We start from the raw sequence: 14,217 nt of genomic DNA, 5'->3' as shown, positions 1-14,217 counted from the left end.
CAGACGTGTGTCGAAATTGGTGAGTACCCGTCCATGTTTTGATATAGCCCCCATATAGACCGATCTCCAGATTTTACTTCTTGGGCATCTAGAATCCGTAGTTTTTATCCAATTTGCCTGAAATTGGAAATCTAGAGGCATTCTGGGACCTTAAGAAGGTGTGTCGAAAATGGTGAGTACCGCTCCATGTTTTGATATAGCCCCCATATAGACCGATCTCCCGATTTTTTTGCACACTTACAAGAGATGTTTATGATTCCTCTAAAACTCAAACACAAAAAGGTTCTTATAAATTCAGAATCTGACCTAGTCTTCATAGGTAAAATCTTTACATTTATCTGTGGGAAGCGTACTGGTTGAACTGACCTGCTTGGGAAAATGTCTGTCATCAAACCCTCCTGAAATTTTCAAAGGAAACTATTATATTTGATTCATGGTGGTGGGTATTTAAGATTCGGCCCCGCCGAACTTATTACTGTATATACTTGCTTTAATCAAGTTCAGAACACAAAGTTAGTTAAGACAATATTCACGAGATTTATTAACAATTTAATTAATAAATTTAATCGATGTCGATTGCAAAATTCAATAACTTGTATTTGATTTTTAGCTTATTACGAAAATCATAAATCCAATTAAAATTGTTTACGTGATAAAAATATTTTTTTTTTGGTTAAAAAATCGATTGATAATATCTACAAATGTCATTTAATATACAGCAAAAAGCTGATTGGATCCCCAAGTTGTGATCGGGAAGTTGCGAAAATTTGTATCATATACATGAATCCAATGATAAAAAAATAAAATTAATTTTACAAATTTTACTTTTTATTCTTGTATCCACCAGTATATAATGGTGACAGAGGGATAATAAGTTTGTCATTCCGTTTATAACATCGAAAACTTAATTTCAGACTATATACAATATAGACAGTCGAAGCTCGGTTTTACACACGATATATTATCAAGCCCGTACTTTATTTAGAAAAATTCGTTAAATCAAACGGAAATTTTATAGGTTAAATTATATATAATATTACATCAAATTCCTATTTATAAAAAAATAAAGATTGTGATATATCGCTCTAATTCTGAAATAATGACAGCTGCATAAAACTACGTTAATAGTCTTGGTGTCACGGTTGCCACTCGACCCATAAAATTTTATTCCTGAAGAAAATTTTGTCAACATTTTAATTCTATAGACAATTTTGTCAAAATTTTATTCTTATAGAAATTTTTTCAAAATGTTATTTCTATAGAAAATTTTGTCAAAATTGTATTTCTATAGAAAATTTTGCCAAAATTTTATTTCTATAGAAAACTTTGTCAAACTTTTATTTATATAGAAAATTTTGTCAACATTTTATTTAAAGGGTGATTTGTTAAGAGCTTGATAACTTTTTAAAAAAAAAAAACGCATAAAATTTGCAAAATCTCATCGGTTCTTTATTTGAAACGTTAGATTGGTCCATGACATTTACTTTTTGAAGATAATTTCATTTAAATGTTGACCGCGGCTGCGTCTTAGGTGGTCCATTCGGAAAGTCCAATTTTGGGCAACTTTTTCGAGCATTTCGGCCGGAATAGCCCGAATTTCTTCGGAAATGTTGTCTTCCAAAGCTGGAATAGTTGCTGGCTTATTTCTGTAGACTTTAGACTTGACATAGCCCCACAAAAAATAGTCTAAAGGCGTCAAATCGCATGATCTTGGTGGCCAACTTACCGGTCCATTTCTTGAGATGAATTGTTCTCCGAAGTTTTCCCTCAAAATGGCCATAGAATCGCGAGCTGTGTGGCATGTAGCACCATCTTGTTGAAACCACATGTCAACCAAGTTCAGTTCTTCCATTTTTGGCAACAAAAAGTTTGTTAGCATCGAACGATAGCGATCGCCATTCACCGTAACGTTGCGTCCAACAGCATCTTTGAAAAAATACGGTCCAATGATTCCACCAGCGTACAAACCACACCAAACAGTGCATTTTTCGGGATGCATGGGCAGTTCTTGAACGGCTTCTGGTTGCTCTTCACTCCAAATGCGGCAATTTTGCTTATTTACGTAGCCATTCAACCAGAAATGAGCCTCATCGCTGAACAAAATTTGTCGATAAACACATTTCGAACCGAACACTGATTTTGGTAATAAAATTCAATGATTTGCAAGCGTTGCTCGTTAGTAAGTCTATTCATGATGAAATGTCAAAGCATACTGAGCATCTTTCTCTTTGACACCATGTCTGAAATCCCACGTGATCTGTCAAATACTAATGCATGAAAATCCTAACCTCAAAAGAATCACCCTTTATATACAAAATTTTGTCAAATTTTTATTTATATAGAAAATTTTGTCAACATTTTATTTCTATAGAAAATTTTGTCAAAATTTTATTTATATAGAAAATTATGTCAAAATTTTATTCCTATAGAAAATTTTGTCAAAATTTTATTTCTATAGGAAAATTTGTCAACATTTTATGCCTATAGAAAATTTTGTCAACATTTTATGCCTATAGAAAATTTTGTCAAAATTTTATGCCTATAGAAAATTTTGTCAAAATTTTATGCCTATAGAAAAATTTGTCAAAATTTTATGCCTATAGAAAATTTTGTCAAAATGTTATTCCTATAGAAAATTTTGTCAAATTTTATTTCAATAGAAAATTTTGTCAAAATTTTATTTATATAGAAAATTTTGTCAAAATTTTATTTATACAGAAAATTTTGTCAAAATTTTATTCTTAAAGAAAATTTTTCCGAAATGTTATTTCTATAGAAAATTTTGTCAAAATTTTATTTCTATAAAAAATTTTTGCCAAAATTTTATTTATATAGAAAATTTTGTCAAAATTTTATTTATATAGAAAATTTTGTCAAAATTGTGTTCTTAAAGAAAATTTTTCCAAAATGTTATTTCTATAGTAGATTTTGTCAAAATTTTACTTCTATAAAAAATGTTGCCAAAATTTTATTTATATAGAAAATTTTGTCAAAATTTTATTTCTATAGAAAATTTTGTCAACATTTTATTTATATAGAAAATTATGTCAACATTTTATTTATATAGAAAATTATGTCAAAATTATATTTCTATAGAAAATTTTATCAAAATTATATTTCTATAGAAAATTTTGTCAAAATTATATTTTTATAGAAAATTTTATCAAAATTATATTTCTATAGGAAATTTTGTCAAAAGTGTTTTCCTATAGAAAATTTGGCAAAATTTTATGCCTATAGAAAATTTTGTCACAATTTTATTTATATAGAAAATTTTGTCAAAATGTTATTCCTATAGAAAATTTTGTCAATATTTTATTTCTATAGAAAATTTTGTAAAATTTTATTTCTAGGTGTAGACACCAAGAGATGAGAGACTCTTGGTGTCTGTCGAAGGACTTAAAGTATTTTTGCATGTGCCTTCAGTCTTTTAAAAACGTTTTAAGAACAACTTAAGTTTCCAGAGAAATTTGTAATCAAGATACAAAACATCATCAAATTTAAAGACGATATCATTGATTTTAAATAATTTTTCAGAATTATTAAAGCCAAGTTAACCTCAGTCGGGCTGGGTTTTAAGTCAAATCACTTAACTATAAGGACAAAACGACTTGAAAGTTTATCGACTTTTGTGGAAGAAAACCAACTTTCTATTAGAGAAATGCATCTTCTATGCTAAGCAAAATTTGCATTCCTATTTTATTGAGAAGAAATATTTGGATACACGACAATATTTTTTGCAGTGTAGACACCCGAGTTTTTATCCGATTTACCTCAAATTTGAAATCTGGTTGTACGTTAGGTCGACAAATTTCATTTTTGTTTTCTGTGTTGAATTTGATTTTTTATCGATTTATGTTTTGACAAAGGTCTCACATAGACACTGCCTAGGCCGATAACCTCGTGCTGCTAGTGCCCGGATTATATATATTCCGATAGCTGTATTTTTTATTTACTTATTTTTCATTTATTTAGGCTTTATAGTCCTCTTAGACCTCTCTATCTCCAATCAAGACCTCGAGACACTATAACCAGTTTGACATTTAATTTCATCCTTTCATGATTATCAATTCCATGCCAACAAGCCCAGCTCCGCTCCAAGATTTATGCGGACATTAAATTTGGTTACCAATAAATTTGTGTGGCAATAAAAAGTCTTTAAATGGGCTGGAAGATGGCGAAGGGAATGATATAACCTTCATGAATATCATGTAAAATATTATGGAGTCCTTTACCTTATGCCATTTTAATTTTTTACCATTTTCATTGCAATGATAAACGCTGAGCGCACCGACACAAGCTCAGAAACAAAACAAAAACACAATGCATAAATTCTCATATGAAAAAGGACATAAGAGCAAAGCAGAAGCAACAACAACAATCGAAAAAATGACATCCTCTATATCAGACATCCCACATATCAGGACTCCAGAGACATCTTGAGGACACCAGATGTGCGTGCTGTGGAATTTGTAAATTTTAACGGATGGAGCAGGCAACAACCATCATCATCATCATACAATTTTTCTGTTACATATTCATAGATTTATACATATCATTTCCTGTCAGTGTAGGTGTATGAGAACGTGTGTGTGTGCGCGTAAAATGTCCATAGCCATAAGCACTTCTAGATTGCATACACATATGAATAATACGCGTGAGCACAGTGAGTATATCCTTGCTCACCAGTTGGAACTTTTGTTTATGGTTAAGGGAATTGTAAGTGATGCTTTTGACGACAGCACCAAAACAACGGCTCATCGCGATATTGTGGATGATGCCAGTAACGACAACAAGAGGACCAGCACCAACATCCACAGGAAGAGAGCACACGTAATTCCGGTACTAACGTACACTCCCATATGCGAGTACGTAGATAGATACGCACACACATGTGCAGGCATTTTCATTCAAGAATTTGTTGGTACAATGTTCCATATCTCTAACCCAGCTCACATGTGTTTCAACATCCGGGATTTCATAACTTTTAAACACTTTTTCACTTTACACCAGGACGTAGTTGTAGATCTGACTGACTAACTGTTGGAATAAACTCTTAATGAAAATATCCCAGCAAACAAAAAAACAGAGAGTTTACATTGGTAGAGAGTTAAGTTTTTTCTTAAGGCTGATACTAAGTTCGCGGTTGCCACACCAGTTAAAGACTCCCATTCATAATCTAATTATTTAGGTTCCGGTGACAGTTGCCGCGGGCAAGTTATTGTTTTATTACATAAAATTGTCTTCTAAATTCTACTCGTAAGTTAGTCTATAGCGAGTCTATTTTAAACTAACCAAGTGTAGGTCTACATTTTCGATACCATCTCAAATCAATTCTTTAATAATTGTTGTTGTTTTTTTGATTTCAGCTTAAACCATACATTGACTAAACTACAAGTGTAGTTTAACCAATCATTCAAATCGATGATTTGATGGCGGCAAAGGAAAAGAGAGATGTTTGTACGAATTTATTTCGGCATAAGCCGGCTATCAATGTAAAGCCTTTTTTCGGAGGGTTCAAGTGAGGTTTATTGTTGGGTTTAATGAATTGCCTGAATTTATTCTGATAATTGGTTGTTAGTTTTGCTGCAAGTAGAGGATGCTGATGAGGAATGTGGTAATTCCGAAACGTGCGTCCATCCAACCATCTTGCAGTCTATAGGGCTTTGCCCAAATAAATTTGAAAACAGTATTTTCCAACCATCTTGCAGTCTATAGGGCTTTGCCCAAATAAATTTGACAAACAGTATTTTCCTCTGTTGGTTAAGCTACACTTGTAATTTAGTCAATGTATGGTTTTAAGCTGAAATCAAAAAAACAACAACAATGAAAAAATTCTATATTCTATATATTGACAAAATTATCAATAGTAATAAAAATTTAAAAAAAATTTATGTAGAAATAAAACTTTGACAACATTTTCTATAAGAATAAAATTTTTCCTATAGCAATTAAAGCTTGAAAAAATTTACTATAGGAATAATATTTTGACAAAATTTTTCATGGAAATAAAATTTTGACAAAATTTTCTATAGAAATAAATTGTTGACAAAATGTTCTATAAGAATACAATTTTTCCTATAGAAACCATAATTTGAAAAAATTGTCTGTAGAAATAAAATTTTGACATTTTCTAAAGAAATAATATTTTGACAAAATTTTCTAAAGAAATACAATTTTGAAAAAATGTCTATAGGAATAAAATTTTGACAAAAAATTCTATAGGAATAAAACTTTGACAAAATTTTCCATGGAAATAAAATATTGAAAAAATTTTCTTTAGAAATATAATTTTGACAAAAATGTTTATAGAAATCAAAAGTTGACAAAATTTTCTGTAGAAATACAATTTTGACAAAATTTTCTATAGAAATAAACTGTTGACAAAATTTTGTAAAGAAATTATTTGTTGACAAAATTTTCTATAAGAAAAAAAAATTTCCTATAGAAATAAAAATTTAAAAAAAAATTATCTACAGAAATAAAATTTAGAAAAAATTTTCTACAGAAATAAAATTTTGAAAAAATTTTCTATAGAAATAAAATTTTGAAAAAAAAATCTATAGAAATGAAATGTTGACAAAATTTTCTATAGAAATAAAATTTTTACAAAATTTTCGATAGAAATAAAATTTTGACAAAATTTTCTGTAGAAATAAATTTTTGACAAAAATTTCTAAAGAAATAAAATTGTAACTAAATTTTCTATAGAAATAAAATTGTAACTAAATTTTGTATAGAAATGAAATGTTGACAACATTTTCTATAGAAATAAAATTTTGACAAATTTTTTTATAGATATAAATTGTTGATAAAATTTTCTATAAGAATAAAATTTTTGCAAAATTTTCTGTAGAAATAATATTTTGATAAAATTTTTAATAGAAATAAAATGTTGACAAAAATTTGTATAGAAATTTTACAGAAAATTTTGATAAAATTTTCTGTAGAAATAAAGTTTTGACAAGATTTTGTATAGAAATAAAATGTTGACAAAATTTTGTATAGAAATTAATTGTTGACAAAATTGTCCATAAGAATAAAATTTTTCCTATAGAAATAAAAATTTGAAAAAATTATCTACAGAAACAACAATTTGAAAAAAATTATCTATAGAAATGAAATTTTGAAAAAGATTTCTCTAGAAATAAAACTTTGAAAAAAAAAATCTATAGAAATTTTGACAACATTTTCTAAAGGAATAAAATTTTGACAAAATTTTCTATAGAAATAAAATTTTGACAACATTTTCTATAGAAATAAAATTTTGACAAAATTTTGTATAGAAATAAATTGTTGACAAAATGTTCTATAAGAATACAATTTTTCCTATAGAAACCATAATTTGAAAAAATTGTCTGTAGAAATAAAATTTTGACATTTTCTAAAGAAATAATATTTTGACAAAATGTTCTAAAGAAATACAATTTTGAAAAAATGTCTATAGGAATAAAATTTTGACAAACAATTCTATAGGAATAAAACTTTGACAAAATTTTCCATGGAAATAAAATATTGAAAAAATGTTCTTTAGAAATATAATTTTGACAAAAATGTTTATATAAATCAAAAGTTGACAAAATTTTCTGTAGAAATACAATTTTGACAAAATTTTCTATAGAAATAAACTGTTGACAAAATTTTGTAAAGAAATTATTTGTTGACAAAATTTTCTATAAGAAAAAAAAATTTCCTATAGAAATAAAAATTTTAAAAAAATTATCTACAGAAATAAAATTTTGAAAAAATTTTCTATAGAAATAAAATTTTGAAAAAACTTTCTATAGAAATAAAATGTTGAAAACAAAAAATTTATAGAAATGAAATGTTGACAAAATTTTCTATAGAAATAAAATTTTGACAAAATTTTCGATAGAAATAAAATTTTGACAAAATTTTCTGTAGAAATAAATTTTTGACAAAAATTTCTAAAGAAATAAAATTGTAACTAAATTTTCTATAGAAATAAAATTGTAACTAAATTTTGTATAGAAATGAAATGTTGACAACATTTTCTATAGAAATAAAATTTTGACAAATTTTTTTATAGATATAAATTGTTGATAAAATTTTCTATAAGAATAAAATTTTTGCAAAATTTTCTGTAGAAATAATATTTTGATAAAATTTTTAATAGAAATAAAATGTTGACAAAAATTTGTATAGAAATTTTACAGAAAATTTTGATAACATTTTCTGTAGAAATAAAGTTTTGACAAGATTTTGTATAGAAATAAAATGTTGACAAAATTTTGTATAGAAATTAATTGTTGACAAAATTGACCATAAGAATAAAATTTTTCCTATAGAAATAAAAATTTGAAAAAATTATCTACAGAAACAACAATTTGAAAAAAATTATCTATAGAAATGAAATTTTGAAAAAGATTTCTCTAGAAATAAAACTTTGAAAAAAAATCTATAGAAATTTTGACAACATTTTCTAAAGGAATAAAATTTTGACAAAATTTTCTATAGAAATAAAATTTTGACAACATTTTCTATAGAAATAAAATTTTGACAAAATTTTGTATAGAAATAAATTGTTGATAAAATGTTTTATAAGAATAAAATTTTTCCTATAGAAATAAAATTTTTGCAAAATTTTCTATAGAAATAATATTTGGACAAATGTTGACTAAAATTTCTATAGAAATCAAATGTTGACAAAATTTTCTATAGAGATAAAATTTTGACAACATTTTCTGTAGAAACAAAATGTTGACAAAATTCTGAATAGAAATAAATTGTTGACAAAATTTTCTATAAGAATAACATTTTTCCTATAGAAATAAAAATTTGAAATTATATAGAATTATATATAGAAATAAAATTTTAAAAAAAAATTTTATAGAAATTAAATTTTGTCAAAACTTTCTATAGAAATAAAATTTTGACAAAATTTTCTAAAGAAATAAAATTGTGACAAGATGTTCTATAGAAATAAAATTTTGACAAAATTTTCGAAAGAAATAAAAATTTTACAATATTTTCTGCAGAAATAAAAATTTGAGAAAATTTTCTACAGAAATAAAATTTTCGCAGAAATACAATTTTTACAAAATTTTCTAAGAAATAATTTTTTTACAAAATTTTCTGCAAACATAAGATTTTGACAAAAATTTTCTATAGAAATAAAATTTTGGCCATATTTTCTGCAGATATAAAAATTTGACGAAATTTTCTACAGAAATAAAATTTTCACAAAATTTTCTGCAAACATAAGATTTTGACAAAAATTTCTACAGAAATAAAATTTTGACAAAATTTTCCATAGAAATAAAATTTTGGCAAAATTTTCTATAGAAATACAATTTTGATAAATTTTCTATAGGAATAAAATTTTGAGCAAACTTGCGCAGAAATACATTTTTTACAATATTTTCTGCAGAAATAAAAATTTGACAAAATTTTCTATAGAAAAAAAAATTGACCAAATCGGTCTAGATATAAAATACGTTTATTTTTACAATAGTCTTTAAATTTGATATTATGTCATTTTAGCACCTTTTGGCTTCAAAAAGTACATTTTTAGTAATTTTTCGTCAATATCATTTATCATCATATTTTAGAAGAAGAAGGAAAATACTTTGAAGGAAAGCCTTTCATATGTTTTGAATTGTACATTCTATAAATTTTTTTGCACATTACTAGAGCTTTCGCAACTCTAATAAAAATTGTGATTTCTAGAAGCTCAAGAATGCAATTCGGGAGATTGGTCTATTTGGTCTATAGACCAAAAAATGAGCGAAACACACCATATTCAGCACACCTGTTTGTGGACGCATAATATTTCTGGATTTCAAATTGCAAGCAAATCGTATAAAAATTGTGACTCCTATGAGCCTATGACGTCAGATCGACTTCCGGTCCAAACATGGAGCGATACACACAATATTCGGAACACCAATTTGCGGACCTAGTATACATCTAAAGTTTGAATTTTAAGCAAATTGGCTAAAATTAGCGATTTCTACATGATCAAGAAGTCAAATCGGGAAATCGTTCTTCTTGGGGCTATACCAAAACATATGTATCTTGAATTTTAAGAAAATCCGATAAAAATTACGGTATCTAAAGGGTGATTCTTTTGAGGTTAGGATTTTCATGCATTAGTATTTGACAGATCACGTGGGATTTCAGACATGGTGTCAAAGAGAAAGATGCTCAGTATGCTTTGACATTTCATCATGAATAGACTTACTAACGAGCAACGCTTGCAAATCATTGAATTTTATTACCAAAATCAGTGGCAGAAAATCCGCTTTTTTATCGACAAATTTTGTTCAGCGATGAGGCTCATTTCTGGTTGAATGGCTACGTAAATGAGCAAAATTGCCGCATTTGGAGTGAAGAGCAACCAGAAGCCGTTCAAGAACTGCCCATGCATCCCGAAAAATGCACTGTTTGGTGTGGTTTGTACGCTGGTGGAATCATTGGACCGTATTTTTTCAAAGATGCTGTTGGACGCAACGTTACGGTGAATGGCGATCGCTATCGTTCGATGCTAACAAACTTTTTGTTGCCAAAAATGGAAGAACTGAACTTGGTTGACATGTGGTTTCAACAAGATGGCGCTACATGCCACACAGCTCGCGATTCTATGGCCATTTTGAGGGAAAACTTCGGAGAACAATTCATCTCAAGAAATGGACCGGTAAGTTGGCCACCAAGATCATGCGATTTGACGCCTTTAGACTATTTTTTGTGGGGCTACGTCAAGTCTAAAGTCTACAGAAATAAGCCAGCAACTATTCCAGCTTTGGAAGACAACATTTCCGAAGAAATTCGGGCTATTCCGGCCGAAATGCTCGAAAAAGTTGCCCAAAATTGGACTTTCCGAATGGACCACCTAAGACGCAGCCGCGGTCAACATTTAAATGAAATTATCTTCAAAAAGTAAATGTCATGGACCAATCTAACGTTTCAAATAAAGAACCGATGAGATTTTGCAAATTTTATGCGTTTTTTAAAAAAAAAAAAGTTATCAAGCTCTTAACAAATCACCCTTAGAATGCCAAGATGTCAGTTCCTGAGATCAGTCTATAGGGGGGCTATACCAAAACTCAGACCAACACACAACATATTCGCCACGGCTGCTTGCGGGCCTAAATACCTCTACATTTTGAATTGCATATAAATCGGATACAAATTAAAATTTCTAGAATCCCAAGGAGTCAAATCGGGAGTTTGATGTATATAGACGCTATACCAAAACTCGATAAACATCATATTCGGCATAACCATTTATGGACCTAAAGTACATGTGAATTTCCAATTTCAGGCAAATCGTATAAAAATTGCGGATCTCACAGTTAAAGATCGGAGATCAGTCTATATAAGAGCTCTACCAAAAGATGGATCTATACACACCATAAAATTTGGGGTATCTAGATGCTCAAGACCTAGACCAATATAGCCTATCTTCGAACTATACCTGCTTGTAGACAAAAGACGAGTTTGTGCAAAATTTCAGGTTCACTATTGAAGGCTGTAATGTGATTATAACTTACAGACGGATGGAAATCGTAATATTGTCTTAGAATTCCTCCCTGACCAAGAATATATTTACTTTGTATATTCGGAATTCGATATCTCGATGTGTTACAAACGGAATGAAAAACTTTTTATCTTAAAAAAATTAAAAAAAATTTATATGAAAACCTTATTTTTCTAAAAAAACCGTCCTAGATCGAAAAAGGGGTTCATTCGAGATCACCCTCAACAAATCGAAAAATCCATCCAAATCCTACTTTTTATATGAAAAATTTATTTTGCTCATATTTTCTATACGTTACAAAACGTAATAGATTCAAAAGGGGGTTCATTCGTGATTAACCCCAAAATCAATCGGAAATTCCATCGGTTTATATGGGGGCTCTGTATAATTATGGGGTGATATGGATTATGGTTGCTACAGGGCATATATTAACGCCAGGATGATCAAGATGCCCTAAAAGTCAAATCTGGCTATCAGTTTATATAAGGTCCATATATAATTATGAACCGATATGGACCAAACTCTCATGATTATCGGAAGAAGTTTTACTGCTCCAAGAGGCTTAGGAAGTGGTCCGATATGACACATTTGCTACACCATCCTGCCTATATCAGTAACAGCTATTTGTATCAAGTTTCCGTATGTCTCCAGGCGGACGTACACTGAGAGATCGATCCAGCATTAACCACGACTCAGAGTATGTATATATATACTTTATGGGGTCCTAGACCAATATTTCGATGTGACCGAGTTACACATTTGATATATCCATACTAGGGTGGATTATCGGATCCCTCTATGAAGATGTAAAATTAATGTCCGCCTATTATCCTTATCACAATCTACTTCACAAGTCATACCAACTCCCATGCCATCATCACCCCCAAATACAATTCCAAGTCCAAGAGATTAATTTGCTGCTGCATTTGCGATACCTTCAATTTAAGGCAATCCCTTGCTACTTATGATTCTATCTAACAATCCTAAAAATATTTTTTGCTGGGATTTATGCAAAGTTTTTGCCAACTCTCTCCTATGATGAAATACACCACCGGTCTTGATGTAAAACATGCTAGTAGTGCATAAGCCATATACAAGCCAGCAACGTAATGTTAGAAAAAAAAGTTTGATACACTTCAGTACTAACACAAACATCATCAACAACATTTCACCATCGTCAACATCAACTTTCATCAACTACATCAGCCTGAGACTCATCAGAATTAGAAGCTGTAGCAAATAGAACCACACTAGCAACACAAACTGTACCAAAAAGTCAATAAACTATGAAGAGATGAAAAATTACCCCCACAATACCATGGGGAAGGGTTTTACTTTAAACTTTGGCTCTAGGAGAAAATCTTATCCAAATGCCTTTAGATATTAAATTGATATTCTTCAGCATTGCAAGAATTTATCCACACGAGTTATCGGCTTCAATATACGAACTGAGTTAAATAGAAAATATTCCTTTCCCATTCGACTGGGTGTGAAGAGGGTCATTACTCATTATGGCTTTAAGTTGCAAAAATATTCGTCTTATCAGCATCGTCATCACCATCATCATCACTATCATTTCAGTGAAAATCTTTCGGTATATTTCATCTCTTGTCTTGTCTGGTTGTAATAATTTATAAACATTTCGCTTCCATCAGTCGCTGTATGCTGTTGTTTCAGTTCTATAAGTAACAACGTGTTACATTTTAACTCATTTGTTATCGAAAAGGCCTATAGTTAGTTTTCAAACGAGGTGGGTTAATGTGGAAGAGTTATAGAAATTTATAATGTGGAATGAGAATGATCTTTGGGGCAGTAGGAAAGAAGTTGTGGTTAGAACTAACAGGTTGGCTTATAAGTCCCCGGTCTGACATATAGATGGCGTCGCTAGTTTTAAATGCATATTATTTTTATATAGTACCAACCTTCAAATGATTCGTGTCAAAATTTGCCGTCTGTAAGTCAATTAGTTTGTGAGATAGAGCGTCTTTTGTGAAGCAACTTTTGTTATTGTGAAAAAAAAATGGAAAATAAAAGAATTTCGTGTTTTGATAAAATACTGTTTTCTGAAGGGAAAAAATACGGTGGAAGCAAAAACTTTGCTTGATAATGAGTTTCCGGACTCTGTCCCAGGGAAATCAACAATAATTGATTGGTATGCAAAATTCAAACGTGGCGAAATGATCACGGAGGACGGTGAACGCAATGGACGCCCGAAAGAAGTGGTTACCGACGAAAACATCAAAAAAATCCACAAAATGATTTTGAATGACCGTAAAATGAAGTTGATCGAGATAGCAGAGGCCTTAAAGATAACAAAGGAACGCGTTGGTCATATCATTCACCAATATTTGGATACGCGGAAGCTCTGTGCAAAATGGGTGCCGCGCGAGCTCACATTTGACCAAAACCAACAACGTTTTGATGATTCTGAGCGGTGTTTGCAGCTGTTAACACACGCGAGTTTTTCCGTCGATATGTGACAATGGATGAAACATGGCTCCATCACTACACTCCTGAGTCCAATCGACAGTCGGCTGAGTGGACAGCGACCGGTGAACCGTCTCCGAAGCGTGGAAAGACTAAAAAGTCCGCTGGCAAAGTAATGGCCTCTGTTTTTTGGGATGCGCATGGAATAATTTTTATCGATTATCTTGAGAAGGGAAAAACCATCCACAGTGACTATTATATGGCGTTATTGGAGCGTTTGAAGGTCGAAG

General features: G+C 29.9%; 1 protein-coding gene across 1 annotated transcript; it reads right to left on the bottom strand.

Annotated features, from left to right (window-relative positions):
* Positions 1-1,459: 1,459 nt before the first annotated feature.
* Positions 1,460-2,050, bottom strand: LOC142242918 (uncharacterized). Its single transcript, XM_075314400.1, has one exon. It carries the CDS (start codon positions 1,997-1,999, stop codon positions 1,481-1,483), a length of 519 nt encoding a protein of 172 aa, XP_075170515.1. The 5' UTR covers positions 2,000-2,050; the 3' UTR covers positions 1,460-1,480.
* Positions 2,051-14,217: the final 12,167 nt, after the last annotated feature.

This window comes from Haematobia irritans, chromosome 1 (genome assembly GCF_050003625.1).
Source record: "Haematobia irritans isolate KBUSLIRL chromosome 1, ASM5000362v1, whole genome shotgun sequence".
NCBI lineage: Eukaryota > Metazoa > Arthropoda > Insecta > Diptera > Muscidae > Haematobia > Haematobia irritans.
Note: the sequence above shows the minus strand (reverse complement) of the source record. Positions and strands in the feature narration are given on the sequence as shown.

Bases quoted from the DNA above. Each gene is read 5' to 3' on its own strand.
- LOC142242918 (XM_075314400.1), bottom strand. From the start codon at position 1,999: ATGCATCCCGAAAAATGCACTGTTTGGTGTGGTTTGTACGCTGGTGGA.